Here is a 19,895-nt window from a genome sequence, read left to right on the forward strand (position 1 = left end):
GCATCTTTGCCTGTCCCTCAGATGTGCATTGACCATACCAAAGGTCACCAGGAAGGCAACCTGTTTGGGTCTCAGTGTTTTCTCAACATCAAAGGACAAGTCACATGACTTTCCAACAGAGCATCCCAGAATCCTCTGGTGCAAATTACCCATGAACATTTAGTTTAACATTCGTAACCATCACTGGACAACATCTGTGTTCCTTCATTCTCTGCCTTTCCCTCCCCCCCCCCCCCCCCCCCCCCCCCCCCCCCCCCCCCCCCCCCCCCCCCCCCCCCCCCCCCCCCCAACAGTGATACAAATGAAATGTGAATACTGTCATTTCTTTCAAACATAGTTTCAGAGATGAACAAACGCTGTAATGGCTGCAGAGCGAGACCCTTTAATTCATGTGTGTTGACACCAGGGTCCCTTCCTGCCCCCCATTGGTCAGTCACAGTTAAAGCAGGTTGACCCCACATTCACCTCACAAGCACTAGACTTCAGACACTGGCTAAGGGAAGGCACGGTGAACAGGCCTCTCTCCTGCACCGTCATGGCTCAGTATTTGACAGAGGTGAGTCCCCGCTGCCGTGTTCAGCATTGTTACCTGGTCCGGTACGATTACGGTTGGCCCCGTTTGTCCACTCGAGAAATACCAAAACATTTAAAATGAAACAAAGGCACCAAGCAGCATACAGCCCAGAGAGCCGCAGTAAATGTGGGCCCTGGACCCTAATCTGTGGGTTAGTGTGCGTTGTTCATATGCAGTTAACAGATTATTCTAAATGCTTGCTGGTGTCTTAACGAGGTTTGACATCCTAATATTTAAACCCCAGTGTCTACCAGAACCCGCTGATGCGATCTTTTTAAATCAGATGGCCTGAAAACTCTCGTAAGTGACCTCTACCTTCCGTGCAGGTGTCTGAAGGTACTCCTCACGCTCCTGCAACTTCCAGCCCTTTCAAATGTTTAGAAGGGTGCTGTTTTTTGTATTTCTGGCTAAGACATGAGACAAACAACAGCTATGGCTACAGGATGTGGCTCCTGAATGGCACAGAGGTCACCAACTGTGGGGGATGGCACAGGTGTGCTGTGACCCTGCCCCTGGTGTTTTGCTCATGGCTCTGATCCCATCCAGCTCACCTTAACCAGTTCATCACAGGTGTTTGGCGTCCACTTATTTACCTCCACCAATCCTACTCTCTCACACAGAACTGTGACTGATCGGTTAATTACCTCATGTTTCTGGGCCTCTATTGCTGTCACCCTGTGATGTTTAATTAGTTTCCTTGCTAAATGCTGGAAGAATAAATCCCAGATGGAGCACCAATATACGGACACGCTCTTTGAGGCAGTTACGGTGTGCCGTGGAGATGAAATCCTGGGCGCGCCGGAGCCTGGAACATGCTCGTGGGACCGAGAGGCAGAAAGCTTGATTCTTAGGGGCCAGAGCATCTGCAGGACACCGGTGATGGTTCAGCCATTAAAAACGTTTCTGTCCTGTCCTATGTTCTACTCATAGATTGGTAGAGCTAGAGAAACTACAGACCAGGAGTGCTGCCTCTTCGGTGTGCTCATTTCGTCTCTCTGCCCTGGATGATCTCTGTGCTGTGCTCCATTTCGTCTCTGTGGCCTGGATGATCTCCGTGCTGTGCTCCATTTTGTCCCTGTGCCCTGGCTCGTCTCTGTGCGCTTGCCTGCTCCCAGCTTGCGCACATCTGCGGTCCGCGGCTTCCACTGGCACCGTGGTGGCGTCCGCGTCCAGCTTCAGTCACGCTTTTCCTCAACTCTCCTCATTCATCATCCGTTTGCCAAGATGAACATGAAATATGATTTTGTTTTATGGAAAAGTATGTCTGCCTAGAATTACACAAAATAAAAGGTAACATTCTGCCTCGACCATTGTGTGTGTAGCGAGAGAAAGCTAGAAGTAGATACACACAAAATAACCAAACATTTATAATGTAAATGTTGTCATTTCTGGTTGGCGCTGCTTTATATGACAATGCGGACGTCCTAGTCTGTTAGTGTTTGAGAGGAAAAACCGCACAACTTCCTGTGGACATCTGATGTTTGGAAGTTGGGAGAACACAGACATCAAATACCACGACATGAGGACTCATGGCTTATTCAAACCAGTCGGGGACAAAACAAAAAACCACAAAACAATTTCACCCAGGTACTTCATTAAAATGGGACAGATTAGGGCTCAACGTTACGGCACCATGAATTAAAAGGCAGCGAATGGCTCCTAATGCAAACTCTCACTCCACGCGGGTCCATCAGCACAGCGGTGAACCTAGTGTTTGGTTACCATTACGTACCACTGCGCCACGTTATGCCAGTTATCCACTGGACTCCAGATAAAATGGGGGGGGGGGGGGAAAAACCAGACAATTTAAGGTATTTGAAGAAATTTAATAAACCAAAAGAAAAATAAATTAATGTATGTCAGTGTAGGACCATAAAAGACAAGATAAAAGAAGAGACTCATTTTACAAATTTGATCAATAAAAAATGTTGGATTAAAAAAAAAAACCCCACAACCCAAAAACCACTTGCTTGTGATGTGATTATATTGACTAATTTTGGCTACTACGAAATGAAAGCTGTTCAGCAACTCATTCTGGTACAATGAGAGAATGTAAAATATTCAACTTAAGTTAACGCTACCAACTGTGGTTAGGGCTGGATGCTGGGAGCTCCATGAGGCCTCTCCTCCACAATGTGTAATCACATTTACAAACCAGGACAGCACAGCAGGCGTTTGGAGCCCTAATGTGAAACAGAACCGTGAAACGGCGTACGCAGACATTTCAGCGCAGCAACAAAGCCCAACTCTCCTGCTCTATGTGTGAGTGAAAAGAAAATAACTGGAGACTTTACACTTCAGAGACACGTAGTGTGAGACCAGACAGGACAGACGATTACACTGGTTCAGAAGTACTGATATTTCAGAATATTTGTCAAAAACTCTTCTCACAAACACTCGCACTAGCGCACACACACACACACACACACACACGAGCATGCATGCACAAAAACACACACGCCGTGTTGGCGTCTGGCCAGCGACGCAGACGTCAGCGAGACGCCACCAGTTTAAACACGTCCGCAGCACTAGCAGGTCCTTGGCGCACAGGGCGGAACAGCAAAAGGTTGAGGGTTGAGGAGCCAGCGACCTCAGCAGTCTCTCACCGTTCTCTGGAGTGGGCGTGGGACCCCCCAGTCAGTCAGTCAAAGTTCACTGCGCTTCAGACCAAGCCCGGAGCTCTGCAGGACCCTGAGCTGTGCAGGTGAGCGTGTCCATGGCACCCAGCATGGTGTGTCTCACAGGTCTGAGTGGGAGGGCTGAAACGAGCCATTCACCTGGAGACGAGACGAGGATGATACAAGCGTCCAAACTCAGAAGCCACACTGTATTGACTTAAGTGTGAGATGTAGATGTTTAAGAATACATTCATTATTCCCTCCCCCAAAAAAGGGTTTGTTTGTATACATGTTTGTGTATTTGCATTATGGCCAAGGATGATAAAAATGGAAGTTTAAAAGGATTTACGTCCAGGAAATGTGAAGACAGGGCACTGAGCTCAGGACCAAGAGGCAAGCGTTACGGTCGTGGTTTCACCCATTGCCATGGTTACGGTCATGGCTGCACTCATCTACTGTTAAGACGCATTGTTACCAACGTGCGCACGAAGCCGTCACAGCCTCTAAACGGTCTGAGCGTGGGAGACACCAACTGCACGGAGCTCAAGTGTTCTTCACAACAAACCTGTGCAATCAGCAGGTCACGCTTCTCCACCAGGGCAGCAGAGCAGTGCCACACCTGGCTACGTCCAGAGAGGTGGAGAAGCCTCTACCGGCTACGTCCGCGGCCTGGCAGGGCGCAGCGCACCAGTCTGCTCGGAGCTAAAGTGTTCAGTAGCCAGCTAAAGCAGTCCAAAGACTTCAAGCATGGATATTGTCCGAACCACAACCAAAGGACTAAAACAGAAATCTCCCCCCAACCCCTTAAAAACAGCCCGGAGTACAAACATGTTGCATACATTGCTGCAAGATGCACCGACTGGGTGAGCTACAGAACGGTCAGTTCCACTCACAGTGGCGGTGATGTTACACAGATCCTGCACAAACTGTCGTTTCCTGCATTAAAGTCAGAAAATATCTACATAAGTGCGAAGACGATGGCTCACAGACCAAAATGTTCACAAGTTCAAACATGCAGATAAACCGACAACCCTTGCAACCAAACCCTTTACAAGAACAAAACGGAGTGCATTTTTCCTTAATTTCTTAGTACACACACACACACACACACACACACACACACACACACACACACACACACACACACACACGTTAGGCTCAGTCAGTGAGAATACCATGTGGAATGTTCAGGAGCAGAATTGTTTCATTAGCTAAATTATAGCCAACAAACCCAATGATGACACACAGGCCCCGCCCCCACGTGGTTTACACTCCTACACAACACACCGATTGCTCCCAGCTGCGTGAGAGAGCGTGCGCACTTTGGTAATTTGACACACTGCAGTCAGAATACTCAGCGTGTGAAAGCACTGTGACAATGTTTAAAGCCACAGCTTTGCAAGCTTTGTTTGTGTTCCTCTGGACCACAAGTGTACCCAATAGTTCAAGATAAGATCTCAGTGATGTTATCATATTCTAAATATAACCATCAAAACCGTGAGCCAAAACGGATGGCTAGATGGGTATTTTTGCATGCACACGCAAACTGGTCAACTGCTATGTGCAGTGATGGTGAAGCAGAAATCCGTTGCTATACAGCCCTGTGCGTCAGCTGGTTCCTCTGCGTATTGCACACAGATGTTGGCGTATGTTGGCAGTCCCCACGCACACACACACACACACAGCTGTGTCTGCTCCAGCCAATGAGCTGTTCCTGTCCTCCTGCAGCTCCTACAGTGAGCAGCACCATCTGTGCCAGCATCGCCAGGGTAGAGCGCCAACACCCAAACACAAGCAACGCCCCGCTGAGCCGCAGCGCCAAACAAACAAAACGGGAGATGCAACAGAACAAAAGGGTTTTGCACTTGCCCAGAGAGACTCACTACACACATTCCTTAGTCCTATTTTTGACGGTTTTCACAACGGACACAAATTGACATTAAAGCAACCCTGCACCTTACCAAACAAACAAGACCACCAACAAGACGCCCGTAGGCTGTCCCACACTCTCACGCCTCCACCTCCCCAGTACAGGGCAAATCCCCTCTTTACGCGTACATAAGAATAATAAGAGTTCCTTATATTTAGCAGCAACACCTAAAACCGCACACAAACGAAACAAACTGATCCAGAGCTTTTGAGAAAAAACCATTAATAAAGCCAGAAGGAAATGGACCTCAAACTTGTTTCCTTTAAGTGTTTTAAGAAAATTACCTTGATAATTTAAGCCAAGTGTTGCCTTCAAAATACTAAAACAGTAAAGATGCTCTTGTACATTACCAGAGAAGCACCCACTCCTTGTAAAAATGGCTCTTAAAAAGGACCTACCATTATCTATACATCTATTTTCACTTGGTGACATCAGCAACGCTACAACATCTACAACGCTGGTCTGATCTGCTGGATTGGTGGGTCTGTGGGTTCCAGACATGACGGAGCAGGACGCAGTCAGGGGCCCGAGCTCCATCCGTTTACAAGACTCGTGGTCACCCGGGGCAGTCTAACGACATCTGACTTCCTGAACACACTGCCTAAGAATATAACATTTAAATCACTCCAACACCTCCAACACACCACTCATCCACGTTCCCCCACACAGGGCCTGTAGGAGTGAACGCGTGCTCACAATAGCGCAACCACACCACTTTTTGTGCACATGTGCGATTCTCTCTTAGCTTCGGGGCTAAGAATGAGGACAGTTTAGTTGTCAGTGGCGTGTGCAGATTTGGGGGCGCCCCCCCCCGGAGTCTCACCCTGGTGTCGTACTCCAGCACAAAGGGGGGGATGTCGATCTGCTCAGGCAGGATGCAGCGGAAGAGCTGCTGGAGGGTCTCCACATGATGGACCTTCTCCTTCATGCCAGGAACACTGAATGTCGTGAAGAACCATGTGGACACCTGGAGTGGGGAGGAGAGACACCGAGGCACAGTGAGGAGCAGACCAGAGTTGTGGCAAAACCTTCGTGTTTTTCTGTTCTCGTTTTAAGCTGTGAAACGAAACCAAACGATGCTTTAATTCTTTCCAGTTGTTCCTCAAACTGGGCCAGTAAGCACCAACCACACAGAGCCCAAGGAAGGGAGGAGAACAGGCTTTTCAGCTTCTGCACTGCCTGCTTTGACTCATTACACGAGACAAGGAGAAATCAGGGCTGCGTGAGCATGTTCTGGGTTTTCAAAGAAATTAACACTGCACCAGTTCAGCTGCTACTGATGACTCAGCATTTATGACAGTCCAACACCAACACTAACCCTAATACTAATCTAACCCAAACCCTACTCACCCTAAAAAGTCACTCAGGATATACATTAGTTTCTTGTCCAACATGTCATTCCAGCAGGTATTATGACGGCTTGCCAGAACGGAATGTACCAATGTTAACAAGAGGATTCGCTAACAGTTTAGTCGCAGTGGTCTGGGTGAGATTAAAAGGACGTTATGGCACACTAATCCTACCACCTTAACAACTGAGTGTAGACAGAATAAAAGTACACACAAGTGTACTGCAAAATGTCGACAATCTACTGTGGATACAAAAAGTGTGACAGTACCGAGGTCACCGTTAACCCCAACCACTGGACACCACCGCCAGTGTAAACAGAAGCGCTTTCGCAAGCCTGTCGTCATTTCAAAACAGGAACTTGTTGTACAAGAGCTGCTGATCACGGCATCTACCTTGGAGCGGAACGTGGGATGAACGAAATAGAACGCGCAAAGGTTCTTCTTAAACCTGGAAAAGAGCAGAAGAGATGCTGGAGCTCGAGTTTTACATTTTTAATTAATTTACTTTTAATTCACAAAAGAATTACACTGGGCATAACAAAAAAACCAAACAAAAACACCCCACCACCTACAAACAAATGTTTATAAATGCACACAAAATAAACAATTTGTGTGTGTTAATTATACTGTGTGTGACGCGGTTTAAAAAACAAAAAACAAAAGCCACAACATGCATTATTTTGACCAAGATTAATTTTACATGGAACAGGAATGCAACTCTTCAGGAAACCAGTGCACCAGGCTACACGTACCAACCAGAACCAGTAATGGGCCCGGCTTCACATCAACACCAGGTTCTGAAAACACGGCCATAGTGACCCGTGCAGACAGTGCAACACACAGAAACCACGCGAGCGGCTCCGAGGGCGTTCTGTTATCGTCCTCTCATGGGATGGTGCGGGAAAGCGGCACTATCCGGAAACGGAATGAAAAAAAGAGTGAGAGTGATAGAAGGAGTGTGTGGGAGGGATGAAAAACAAGACCAGTGAAAACACAGTGGGGTGTCAGAGAGGAAAGAGAAACGAGTTTTTCCACATCGGGGATTGACGAGCTGTGAGCGACGCTCTTCAAAAGGCAGAAGGTGCCTGACGACCGAAAACTTTCTGCATCAGAGACATTCGTCTTTCTGCTAAAGGATGTCCAGCACGCCTTTCTGATGAACACATGTAAATCAGCACAGGGCTCGAGACCTGAAGGCGTGCAGACGCACACAACTCCCGATTCAGACTGCGCCAGGCAGCTTGCTCCTTTCCAAGAAACTGGCGCATGGGAACATAAAAACATCTCCTTCCAATTTCCCCCCCAAAGTTAGCCAGGAAGCAAGATATTTCATCCCTCTCTTCCGGGAAAAAAAGACACGGCCTTGGACGATGTCGGGCAGCGACCTGGAGGACAACGGAGCAGATGTGATGGAGTATGCGGGACGGGTCCGTGGTGGGCGCCGCCCACCTTTATGACGAGCAGCCGGCTCCACACACGCCCCTCTCTGCCCCACCTGGGTCTGTAACCCGAGGAGTCGCGAGGACTCTGGTGGCCTGGGTGTATCGGAAGGCTACGGCTGGCTCACGTTATCGCGATTCTCATTGGTGAGGAGAGGAAACGGCAGATGTTCCCTGGACGAAAAATCTGTGGGAAGTCTGGCGCAAAGGTTCGCTCACTTCAGTGAAAGTAATAAAAACGTCCATCTTACTTGGCGTCCACGATGTCGTAAAGCTTCTTGAGGAAGTCGGTGTCCAGGTGGTTGTGCTCACCAGTGAGAGTGTGGAAATACACCATCACGTATTCCTTCACCGTGATGTGGTCCATCACATGGATAAAATACAACAAGGCCTGGGGGGGGGGTGGACACACACACACTTGTATAAAATGTTAGAGATTGGCTTACATAACATGGTGGTTGTAATCCTTTACCTTTTCCATGTCGATCTGCATTACTGGAATGTTTCTGCCTACAACCACCATGACGGTTCTGCCACACATGTCAACACCTGAGGGTGAAGACACAGCAGGTCACAACTATGAAAATAACAGGTCACCTTTACACAGACTTCCCTAAAAAAGCCTCTTAACTCTTCACAAGACTCCTGAAGCTCCTTCAGTGTGCTTCTAGTCTGTTAGTACGTGTGTTTGCAAAGACAAAGTTTGTTGCTTTTTTAAAATCAGTCATGCAGCCTGTTGTGGTTGTAATGGTAGTGCGTGAAACAGTCTGCCCCCTGTTGGACAAAAGTAAAAAGGTGATTTCCTGAGGCCAGCTCAGTCAGAGCACCTGAGCCCTGTTAGAAGGCAGCAGATCAGTTTATCGGCTGATCGGTTTATTAGTGGCTCAGTTTCGGCATCTTTCGTTTGGAGCGATGGAGGATCTTCAGTCTGCTGATGGGCTTTGAACCGTCAGAGTATTACAATATCAACCCAGATGTGGTCTTTGAACTTAGTGGGACAGACACTACCGACCCCAAAGAACAAAGGCACAATGATCTCACGTCACTGTGGCAACTGTTACTTCGGGATCAAAAATAGCCACCGAAATCGCAAAAAGAAAGAAAGATTACAGAACCCCCTGATGATGCGTTCAATGATCTGGAACTACGGCTTCCCGTCTGAAAAACCACACACACACACACACACACACATGTGCACCATGGAGGGAGGGAACACATGTGCAGCAGAACGACCAGAGACGGGACCCGGCACGGAGAAGAAACAGAAGAGCGTATGGACACACACACACACACACACACACACACACACGCTCTTTAGGGGTTGCACCGCACCAGTCTGGTAGAGGGCCTTCAGTGCAGCTATGTCAGAGAGATCCTCCGCACGAGCTTTGAACAGCCACCGGTTATAGCTAGAGAGAGAGAGAGAGAGAGAGAGAGATTTTACACAGACGCAAAATAAGATGGAAAGCTAGACATCTAAACAGTCAGACCTGCACACAAATTATGATAACGAGGAGCCTTTGGATGGTAAATTGATCAAATGTCCCTCAGTGGTGGTGAGTAACATGCGTGCACATCAGCTCACGTCAGCCTGGACTAACAGATGTGGTGAAGACCAGACTCACTGCAGTGAGACTTTCTGGAGCTCTCTTTGGTTCAGTCTGGGCCAACAGAGTGCTATTATTAATAATATTATCAATATTATTACTGGAGGTGGGTGGTGGAGGTGCTCACTTCCTTTCATGCTGCTTGTGCTGTGCTGCTTCAGAGAGCTGACGCTGTAGGACCTGCTTCCGCTGTTTGTCCACGTCACCCTCCATACGCGCAAACGCATGACTGCCCACTGGGCCCAGACCCAGACCCAGGCCGCTGCCCTCGCGGTCGTCTGCACACACAGACACACGCACGGCTTTAGGCCTAGATCCGTCTCCTCGTGATCACCCAGTCCTGCATCCACACCCGATCGCGCGGAACAGGAACGGGACACAACAACACACGCTTCCTCCGCGAAAATGCTTTAAAAAGGTCACTGGTGCAAGCACACCAAACCGGAACAAGAAGCCAGGCTCATGGCCCCGAGGACACACGCGTCTCGCTGCGTTACTTCCGCGCCTCGATCACATTAACGAAGAAACCAAGATGTTTTTCTAAGAACGGCACCATACGGCCCTTCCGCTCTACTTCAGTTCTCGCCGAGCAGACCTGCGCAGGCGCGGAGGACGAGGACGTCATTTACGTAGGCGCGGTTTGCCGCGTGGCTTGTTGGGGTTGGCGGGGGTCTGAGCGGAGGGCCGAACGCAGCCTGGCGTGCGGTCCAAGCTCCTGCTTCTACCTCTGCTGTACAGTCTGGCGCCTAAAACACTTTTCCCCGTGAACACCAGTGGGAGCCTCCAGAAAGGCCGTTTCCCACGTCCCCTCGTGAAAACTTGGACGGATCTTCTTCCTGGAATATCCGATTAGACTCTGGAGTCACTGCACAAGTCCGTGGCTTACATAAGCGGGTCTGGTGTTGGACTGGAGGTCATTTTCCAAGTGATGATAAAAGACTGGGAGTTTATCCTCGAGCGTGGAGGTTTGTGGGGCTGAGCTGTGAACGTCGTGCAGATCTCTTCACCAGAAACATTTAATTATTACAAACACCTTGTCGGAGCTGGTCACAAAGGCTACGTGCGTGTTGCTATGGTTCAGGACCATTCTGGCCCTGTAACCCAGCACTGCTTCAGCCTTTAAAATAAATAAATAAATAAATAAAATTTTACATCACAATTCAGATTTATTGTTTGAATTTTCTCGTCTCTCCCAGAGAGATGCGACAGAACACCCGGGACACATGGCGGAGAAACACTCTGGACTGCAACGCGATCATTACTGCAGACCCAATTTGTACGGTAAAACATAAGACAGTGTTAAAGTGAAGAGGCATGTAGAGGAACAGGGAGGGAGCCGCTGGGGGGGGGGAATTCCGGCTGGCTGGACTCACCGGGCAGGCTGCCGGGCTTCTCAGTAATGCGGATCTGCCTCTCGGGCACCACTGGCTCACCCTCCCTGTTCCCGACATCAGCAGGGAGGAGGGGCAGGCTGGAGAGCTCCTCCGCCCTGGAACGGGGGTAGTAGAGCGGAAGCAGCTTCCGGTACACTGCCTGGGTGCCACACACACACACACACGTTTAAATGTAATCTCATCAGCCAAACACACACTGGTTTGTGAAGTCAGGTTTACAAAATCAATGAAAATCAGTCAACGGCATCCGAAGAAGTCGGCCTTGCGTTCATGGTCCTTCGAGGCTGCGTGTTTAATTGGAACAAGTCGACAGAGATCTTTGGTGTGCTGCGGGGACACACTCGATCAGCCATCAAACCAGGGGCCAAGTGTCATACTGCATATGTCTGATGTCGGCTTCGCAAACAGCCTGCAGGCCAAACTAAACATCTCTGTTTTTGCATCACTTCCAAAATGCAGGCCGGGCCAGATGGCGCGCGAGCGCGCAGCAGAGGGCTAGCGCGTGGTGTGAGGCCCCGGGGACTTAGCAACAGCGTTTGACCACAGGCTACAGCTGCTGGGAAACGCGACGCACCTCCTCGACGTCCGACACGGCGAACACCACCGTCTCGATGTTCTCGCCGTGGTTCTCCAGAAACCTGCGCACGGTTCCTGACAACAAGCATGACAGAATAATGCATTATGGGTAAATAATGGGCAACCCTGGGTACTAAACGGTCGGTGAGAACTACAGGTTCATCCTGAAGTTGCAACAGAGTTATTCGTTCTGCTAGATTTGCTGTAATAGAATTATTCCTTCTACTAGACTTGGCGGATGTGTGAAGTGACGTACTCAGCGCGATGTGAGTGGCCTCTTCGGGGGGGTATCCTCTCTTTGCCGTGCTGATCACACACACACCCACGGAGACCATGGCGTGTTCCCTGAGAGAGAGAGAGAGCACCAGGCACCAGTTTACACGGATGCAACCTTCTAGCCATGAGAATCTGGGATGACGGGTGCACTCACGGCGTGGCACCCAACCAACCAGACGCCATCGCGCGTCATCAGACTATACGTGTGTAAAAGGCTGGCGGCATTCCCTCATTTGAGAGGGACACGCTGAACCGTAGGAGGGTGCGGTGTAGCCCTCCTACAAGTTGCTTTGGACCAGGCCGGAAACATGACGCCTCCGAGAAGGCAGTGTGTGTGTGTGTGTGTGTTCATGGACACCACTCTTACTTGGCAAGCTGCAGGACGTTCCTGTAGCAGCTGTACAGGGAGCTCTCAGCAGCTGTGCGATATCTGGCCTTGTACTTAGGTCCGACCGTATGAACTATGAAGCGTGCGGCCAGGCGGAAACCTTCTGTCATTTTGGCCTCACCGGTGCGGCAGCCTGGACAGGGCAGAAGACAACATCTGAAACGCTCGTTAGGACACCCGACAGCCCTGTGAACAGAATCCTCGTGACCCCAGCGCACGCCACGCGGCCGTGGACAGAGTTTTGCTCGCGCACGGTTACCAAACTGTCAGACTCGAGTCTCGGTGGTGCCCCCTACCTTTCAGTTTGAAAAGCTCGTCCCGGAGCTCAGGGCCAGCGTGTGTGTGGATGCTGTCTGAGATGGGGTTCTTGTCCATCAGGGTCTCGTTGCTCGTGTTGACAATAGCAGTGCAGTTCAAAAGTGCCACATCGCCTTTGCTGTGATGTCAAAGACACCAGGAATTGTCAGGAGGGCGGGAGCAGACCGGAGAAAGACCCCGAAACAGCGACGCATTCCCGCACTTCACAATAACCAAACGACATTCAGGACGATGTGACATCTCGTCTGTTTTACAACCCCCCAGCGCAGAGGGAACTGCTCCATGTGCAGTACCCGTCCACAGTGCTCGGGCCTGATACGGAAAACGATAAGGAAACTACTGAGGTTTCTGCACTCTCAAACAAACGGGGCAAAAGGAATTACAAAGGCAGGTTTCTTACCTCCAATCCTGCATTAACAGAAATGTTCCCTCTATAAACAAACAGCGTTCTCTCCTGTATTAGAGTTGCGGACAGTGCCCTACATAGACGTTAGGTTGTAACGGTCACCTACTTTGTAGATTAACTCTACTGAAAGACTGTGGCATAAAAACCACCCTGAAAACTACAGAGTAAGCAAACCCCCCCACAAAAAAAAAAAAAACAGACCAGAGGAGAGCAGAGCAGGAAAGAGGCTGGAACTCAGAGCTGTGTAGGATGTCAAAAGAAGTTCATGCCATTATGTGGTTACGCAACTAAGAGGATTCATGTTCACGTGGGGGGAGAAACACGTCAGGTCATGCGTGCAGAGACAGACAGGAGGACCCTGCGTGTTATAATGAAGATCGCACAGAACAACACTGCCAGGTTTTAACTCACAAGAGAACGATCTTCCTGTTAATATCCTCCCTGAAGGGGAACGGCGAGAGACAGGAGCCGTCGAGGCGGTCCACCTCGTCTCTCGGAGAAGCCTCCCCTTCCTCTTCTCCATCACACTGATCCCACGTGGGAAGATTCTGGACTTCCACAAACTGAGAGCGAGCTCCTAGGGGATCCATGCTGGTAGTCTTCCGGGGAGCGGTGAAGGGAGCACACACGCGCACGCACACACACACAGTCAAGATACCGAGGAGACTATGCCCACACAGACCAGTGTTCAGCCGAATCACGTTATAAAACGAGTGTGGTGGCATTGATCTAAAGTCTAAAGACGGACCACCCGTGTTTTACAAAGCTTTCATCATTATGACAATCTTTAAATGTAATTAAAGTGTCACCAAGCACCTAAACATACACTTGCGTAATAAATTCTTACTGGGTTACTTTCTTCCAGACTAGCCAGGGCTGTAGACTGACATTAATGTTCACACCTGAGGAGGTGGATTTAACAGAGGCTACAACGCACTTCAAGTCGCTCTGGGCGAGGGCGTCTGTCAGTGCAGTGAATTGAAACGTAATGAATACCTACACGACCTCTCCTTTGACAACCTGACTGTGTGCAATGCTTTACAGCTAAAAGATGCACAACTTGGGAGAGAAAGACAGGTTGTGTAAACACTGTGTGGACACTCCCAGTCTCACGTGTCTCAGTGGTGAGTCAATGTCAATCTTGTTGAGAAATAAGATTTGCATTTCTTAACACTATTGCAATGAAAAGGGGAGGTATTGCTGTATAGCGTACAAGTCCCAGCAGGGCGTTTGTCAAGACCTGAAGAAACTACTGCGTGCAAACCTCCACGTACCTAAACTAGGTTTTGTAGGGAAAAACACAAATGACTCTGGAGTAGAACAAAGCTACGTTTTCGGCCCAATGTCTGGATTGGCTCAAAATAAAATGCGTTCTAATGTGAAATGTGTGCGCAGTGGAAAAAGCAACGCCGTCAGCCCGTGAAACGCTGAACGTACAGCTTCCAGCAAGCCACTTCCAGTCATGCCAGCGAACCCTCCCGCGGGTATCGTGTTGCCCATGTCCAAGATGAAGGCCAGAACGCGCTCGCTGCAAACCCTCGCGTCAAGGGCTGCTCGGTAGCACGTGCTTCATTCAAACTTTCGCCGGGTCACTGAATCGTTTCTTCCAACGACGTGCCAAAGGGCAGTAATAATTCAACTTCACCGTGCAATTTTTTTTAAAGCTCCCGTATGGCGCAGACGTTCACTGGACACAGAAAGCGTTTAACGTTTTGACACAGCAGGGAGCTCGCGCAGCGCGTCCAAACGCGGCGTAAAGAGCTCCGGTCAGGGCGGCTACCGTCTACGGTCGCTTACTCGGCGTGCACGGAGGCTCCCGGTCACCGAACGGGGGGCGATACTCACCACTGCACGAGACAGGGCAGCTCCGCGGGTCGTGTTAGCTTGCCGGAGGCGACGCGCGAGACCGAGCAAACCCCGCTAACGGCGCCGTGAATTCCTCCGCGACCGTCCGCTTTTCATGACACTGCACCACGTGACTTACCTATCACGCGCGAGATCAATAACGCCTCGTTTGGCGATCGCGCACTAAGCCCAGCTTATTTCAGCTCGTGGAACTCAGCTGACTTGGAGGGGAAATAACGTCATCGGTTCCGGGAGTGGACGTAAGGGACCATCGAGAAGTGACGCGCAAAGCGAGCGAGGGATGTCTGTGGTGTGATAGTTTTTCGGGACATGGCAGCTCCCGTTACTCTTTAGACATCATACACCGCGCACACAGTGTGAAAACCGAACAGCGGCCGTTTAATCAAACCTCCCGGTACACACCGAGAGCGTGAACGCGCGAGCCGCTTCACACTCACGAGAGACACTATAGGACATGTAAAGGCTAAAGTAATCGAAGCACACACAAATGATCTGAAAGCTCAAAAAATATTATCCAATATAAATAACTACAAAATGGAGGTGGTAATACCTAATTAGTTTTTTCAAATGTATTTATTTTTAATTTATGGATAGCACGAGACACTGTTAAGAAACATTCTAATCAAGACGGGCAATCGATTATTTCGGCCTTGGTCGTGGCGCACACATGGCTACTGGAGCCGTGTGGAGGCTGTCTCGCTGTTTCTTCTGGAAGAAAGCGCATAAAACAGCTTAGAATTCAGAAAGCAGGTCAGTGAGTTAGAAACAGAGTCGGTACATTTGTTTATAAGTGGCTTTGCATTATTAAGTGGGCAGTAGTTGACTGGTGTGCCGGTTATTTCGCTTGTATCCGTGTGCCACATGTGGGCTGTTGTGCTACTTTAGCTGGGTGGGCTTTCACCTGCGCTGCACGGGCGCCTTGCAACGCAACAGTCGGCTTTAACGCCGCTGCGCGTGTCAGCCAGGCGCGAGCCCCTATCCGGCTCGTCGAGGGCTGAGACCACCGAGCGCCGCGCGCGGTTTGCGTCCGGCCATGGGCTTGACCAGGCAGTACCTGCGCTACGCCGCCGGGCCCGTTTTCGGCGTGATCGCGAGCCCCAAAGCCAACGTCGCGTTCGTCACCCTGAGGGGCGGCGAAAGGGCGCGCTACGCAGCGGTGGGCGCGTGCGAGCAAGTCTTCGTGTGGGACTTGCGCACAGCCGAGAAGGTAAGGCAAACCGCACGTGAAACGTTGATGTGCACCAAAGTCATTTTTGTGCGTCACTGGCCGGATGGTCTCGAGATGCACCCGAATGTCCCTCCTAGGTTCTAGTCCTCGAGGGCAAGAAGCACGCGGTCACGTGCCTGCGCCCCTCTCCGGATGGCGTCCACCTCGCCGTCGGTTACGAGGACGGCAGCATACGCGTGTTCAGCCTGCGGAGCGGCGACAGCCACGTGTCGTTTAACGGACACAAGTCCGCCGTCAGCGTCATCCGCTACGACGACCTGGGCGCGCGGCTCGTCAGCGGCTCCAGGGTGAGACCCCGAAGCGGCGCGCGCAGGCGCGCGCGCTTGGTTTGTTTTTCTCTTATTGCTCCGCACGAGGACCCTGGTCTGAGACGCGTGCCCACGAAAACACTGACGAAGGAGCTGTTATTGTACAAATGCCTTATCAAGATGTTATGAGGACGATATGGGGGGAACCTTTATTTTCACAGCACTTCCTTGTAGTTTTAGAATCTCGATGTGTGTAGCAAGAACTAAACATTAACTGAACATTTACACGAGGACCATGAGGTGTGTGAAATAACATCCCGACACGTCCTGTGCGTAGGACACCGACGTGATCGTGTGGGATGTGATAAATGAGTGCGGTTTGTACAGACTCCGTGGGCACAAGGATGATGTCACACAGGCTCTGTTCCTAAATAAGAAGAACCTGCTGGTCACGAGGTCAGTCGCACTCCCTTCGCTTTTTATAATAACATCCAGAATTGCATCGTCTCTCTCTCTCTCACACGTACATGTACACACGTGTGCTTCAGGAAGTTCCTCATGCTCTGACAGGTGAAGAAATGGATTCTGCACATTTGTTTGTCAGTTTGAAGTGAGAGTAATTGACTAGGTCAGAGTGAGTTGCGATCAGTCGTAATGTGTGCTGTACTCTCGGACCTCCAGCTCAAAGGACAGCTTTGTGAAGTGGTGGGACTTGGACACGCAGCACTGTTTTAAGACCATGGTGGGCCATCGCAGTGAGGTGAGAGGGTTTGGTTCCTGCTGGTACCTGGTTACCAAGTCAAACACCCCCCAAGCACGGTTTATTGAGATACTTCGTTCTGTAGTGGTCTGAAGTGCCATTTAATTTCTGATATGTTTGCATGCGCCATTGGGCCTGGGATTATGGGATTAAGCGTTTTAGTGTGTTTGCATTTGCTTGGTTAGGTCTGGGGAATGGTTCTGTTGAACCAGGAGAACAGGTTACTGACAGGCTCAGCTGACAGCGAGCTCCGAGCCTGGGACATCAGCTACCTGGAGGAGGTGGGCAAACCTCTCTCAGCCTACGGGATCACATCGCATCACACTGTGTGCACGCTCTTCTACACTGTCCTCGTGTGTTTTGAAGAGACCGAGTGGCAGAAAGTGTGAAGTGTGTTAGTTGTTTGGTGGTTGGACGCTGATGATATGACGCTAACACGGGTCGTTTCAGGCCAAAGAAGTGGACGAGCCACAGGAAAAGAAAAAAAAGAGTCTTGATGATGATGATGACAAAAATGAAGACGAAGGCCCTAATGAAACACCAGAGGAGGTAAGAACCTATCCCGCTCATTCCAAACAAACCGGCCTGCGTCCGTGGCGCACTGGTGTGTACGGACGTGCTTTCATCTCTCTCTTTCTCCAGAGGATCCTCGGCTGTAAGAAGGTTGGTTCCGTTCTAAGAGAAGGCAGAGACAGGGTTGTGTCCTTGACCACTGATCCCAGAAGTAACATCATAGTCTGTCACGTATGTAAAAGCTGAGATTATACTGCAAAATACCGCTCAATGTCTTCAGAATTTCATCCACTGAGTCAGTTTTGCTCTGCAGGGTCTCGATGCCACACTGGAGATCTTCTCAGTTATTCCAGAAGAGGAAGTTCAGAAGAAAATGGAACAGAGGTTGAACAAAGCCAGGAAGAAGGCCAGGTGCACGAGGCGTGGTGTGGCGCAGAAACCGAGCAGCGTGAAACCGGGCGTGTCCAGATACTAAGCGTTTTGTGTGTGTGTATGTGTATGTGTGTGTGTGTGTGTGTGTGTGTGTGTGTGTGTGTGTGTGTGTGTGTGTGTGTGTGTGTGTGTGTGCGCGTGCGCACTCCAGAGCTGAAGGGGGCACCGGAGAGGTGAAGAGAAAACTGAGTGATGAGATCCAAAGGTTGACCAGCATTAAAGCCTCATTCAAGATCAGGTCAGTGCATCCTGTCCTGTAAGGGCACATCCTGTCTTTCTCATGCCTACGATGGGCCGGTGTTTACGCTGCTGGGTGTGTGTGTGTGTGTGTTTTTCAGGTCGCTGGACTGCCTGCTGTCTCCTCAAGGGGAGATGAAGATGGTTCTTTTGTTGCAGAACAACACTGTGGAGACGTACACGCTGAAGACGAAGGAGGACAACCCCGTCCCCAACAAGACGTCTCATCTCACGCTGGGCGGCCACCGCACGGACGTGCGAACCCTGGCCTTCAGCTCGGACAACATCGCACTCCTCTCGGCCTCGGCGGAAACCGCCAAAGTGTGGAACAGGTGCAGCACACGCCTCTCTGTTGTTGTTGTTGTTGTTGTTGTTGTTGTTTGTTTTTGCAATAAAGAAAGACAAAAAGGTAGCATGTGGTCATGTGTGAACTCTCTTCTGTGGCAGGGCTACGCTGCAGGTGGTTCGCACCATGGAGTGCGAGTACGCCCTCTGCTCTCTGTTTGTCCCCGGAGACAGACAGATCATCATAGGGACCAAGGTAGGACGCCGCACCCGGCGCTCGATGGAGGCGGGACCCCGTCGATCGCCTGTAACAGTCTGCCTGTCTCCTCACAGAGCGGAAAGCTTCAGATCTTTGACCTGGCGTCCGGCAGCCTGCTGGAGACCATCGACGCCCACCAGGGCGCCACCTGGGCCGTCTGCCTATCGCCTGATCAGGTATCGCGCGAGGGGGTGGGTGCTCGCGTTGGTCTCGCGAACATGGCGCACGTCTGGCCTGTAGTTGCTGCTTTGTGGGATTACACACGCAGCGTACTCTCAAAGATTAGATCAGTTCTGATTCCTAATTGCACAGATTACAGTGAAACTGAGCGGTAGTCCTGACAGTGCGCGAACATCGCAAATTTGTGTAAAAAGAATTTCTTTTTGTGTGTGTTTATTCAGAGGGGCATTGTAACTGGAGGAGCTGACAAGACTGTGAAATTCTGGGACTTTGAGCTCATAAAGGACAAGAAATTGGGTCCAAACAAGTATGACCTGCCCATTCACACACTGTGTCCTTCTCCAGTGTCCTGCCCGTGATTGTCAGGTGTGTGTGTGTGTGTGTGTCAATGCAGGCGGCTGACCGCGAAACACACTCGCACGCTGCAGCTGGACGAGGACGTGTTATGCGTGCGCTACAGCCCTGACCAGCGTCTTCTGGCTGTGTCTCTGCTGGACTGCACTGTGAAGATATTCTACACGGACACGCTGAAGGTACACCTCCCACAGGACGCCGCGTTGTCCCGCCCCTGTCCCTGCGGGACCCTTGGGCCCCGCTGACCAGTTACGGACTCCCGACTCACTCCGGTCTCTCTGTCTCTAGTTCTTCCTCTCTCTGTATGGACACAAGTTTCCGGTTCTGTGCTTGGACATCTCACACGTGAGTACTCGCACGAGCCTGACGTGGCCGTCCTGGACCCGTCCGGGTGCTCTCGGGACTCACCTGCTGTCTGTGCTGCAGGACAGCACGCTGATCGCCACGGGCTCGGCCGACAGGAACGTGAAGGTGTGGGGGCTGGACTTCGGAGACTGTCACCGCTCCATGTTCGCACATGACGACAGGTGTGTGTGTGTGTGTGTGTGTGTGTGTGTGTTAATAGATCTCTTGTATTGGTGAAATTAAATTGTCAAATAGAGGATTGTCACTCCAGATGGCTATTAAGTCATTTGATGTTCTCTCTCCTTTTCCAGTG

The 19,895-nt window shown here is 50.4% G+C and overlaps 2 protein-coding genes across 5 annotated transcripts in view; one reads left to right on the plus strand and one right to left on the minus strand.

The window, feature by feature from the left end:
* Nucleotides 1–2,379: 2,379 nt before the first annotated feature.
* On the minus strand, nucleotides 2,380–14,972 carry gdap2 (ganglioside induced differentiation associated protein 2). 2 transcript variants are annotated; one of them, XM_027026581.2, is made up of 14 exons: nucleotides 14,860–14,972; nucleotides 13,287–13,474; nucleotides 12,448–12,587; nucleotides 12,131–12,284; nucleotides 11,744–11,832; nucleotides 11,486–11,562; nucleotides 10,891–11,050; nucleotides 9,645–9,795; nucleotides 9,243–9,319; nucleotides 8,383–8,459; nucleotides 8,162–8,301; nucleotides 6,865–6,919; nucleotides 5,946–6,089; nucleotides 2,380–3,351 (listed from the first exon to the last, which is right to left on the minus strand). In XM_027026581.2, the coding sequence occupies exons 2-14, from the start codon at nucleotides 13,463–13,465 to the stop codon at nucleotides 3,313–3,315; spliced, it is 1,482 nt and encodes a 493-aa protein (XP_026882382.2). In that variant the 5' UTR covers nucleotides 13,466–13,474; nucleotides 14,860–14,972; the 3' UTR covers nucleotides 2,380–3,312. The 2 variants fall into 2 exon arrangements, with proteins under 2 accessions (XP_026882382.2, XP_026882381.2); XM_027026580.2 differs by having other exon boundaries at nucleotides 14,721–14,971.
* Nucleotides 14,973–15,345: 373 nt separating this feature from the next.
* Nucleotides 15,346–19,895, plus strand: part of wdr3 (WD repeat domain 3) — a 7,147-nt gene continuing 2,597 nt past the window's right edge. Inside the window, exons 1-18 of one of the 3 annotated variants that reach the window (XM_035523059.1) lie at nucleotides 15,346–15,491; nucleotides 15,627–15,948; nucleotides 16,047–16,256; nucleotides 16,555–16,673; nucleotides 16,899–16,977; nucleotides 17,163–17,258; nucleotides 17,428–17,526; nucleotides 17,620–17,721; nucleotides 17,804–17,901; nucleotides 18,074–18,160; nucleotides 18,261–18,491; nucleotides 18,607–18,700; nucleotides 18,778–18,879; nucleotides 19,105–19,190; nucleotides 19,278–19,416; nucleotides 19,526–19,582; nucleotides 19,664–19,764; nucleotides 19,894–19,895. The exon at nucleotides 19,894–19,895 is cut by the window's right edge and continues 110 nt beyond it. In XM_035523059.1, the coding sequence (XP_035378952.1) occupies nucleotides 15,775–15,948; nucleotides 16,047–16,256; nucleotides 16,555–16,673; nucleotides 16,899–16,977; nucleotides 17,163–17,258; nucleotides 17,428–17,526; nucleotides 17,620–17,721; nucleotides 17,804–17,901; nucleotides 18,074–18,160; nucleotides 18,261–18,491; nucleotides 18,607–18,700; nucleotides 18,778–18,879; nucleotides 19,105–19,190; nucleotides 19,278–19,416; nucleotides 19,526–19,582; nucleotides 19,664–19,764; nucleotides 19,894–19,895 (1,876 nt within the window). In that variant the 5' untranslated portion in view covers nucleotides 15,346–15,491; nucleotides 15,627–15,774. Of the gene's footprint in view, nucleotides 15,949–16,046; nucleotides 16,257–16,554; nucleotides 16,674–16,898; nucleotides 16,978–17,162; nucleotides 17,259–17,427; nucleotides 17,527–17,619; nucleotides 17,722–17,803; nucleotides 17,902–18,073; nucleotides 18,161–18,260; nucleotides 18,492–18,606; nucleotides 18,701–18,777; nucleotides 18,880–19,104; nucleotides 19,191–19,277; nucleotides 19,417–19,525; nucleotides 19,583–19,663; nucleotides 19,765–19,893 lie in introns of all 3 variants that reach the window. The other 2 variants (XM_035523058.1, XM_035523060.1) reach the window with 2 other exon arrangements.

Source organism: Electrophorus electricus, chromosome 25 (assembly GCF_013358815.1).
Source record: "Electrophorus electricus isolate fEleEle1 chromosome 25, fEleEle1.pri, whole genome shotgun sequence".
NCBI classification, from domain to species: domain Eukaryota; kingdom Metazoa; phylum Chordata; class Actinopteri; order Gymnotiformes; family Gymnotidae; genus Electrophorus; species Electrophorus electricus.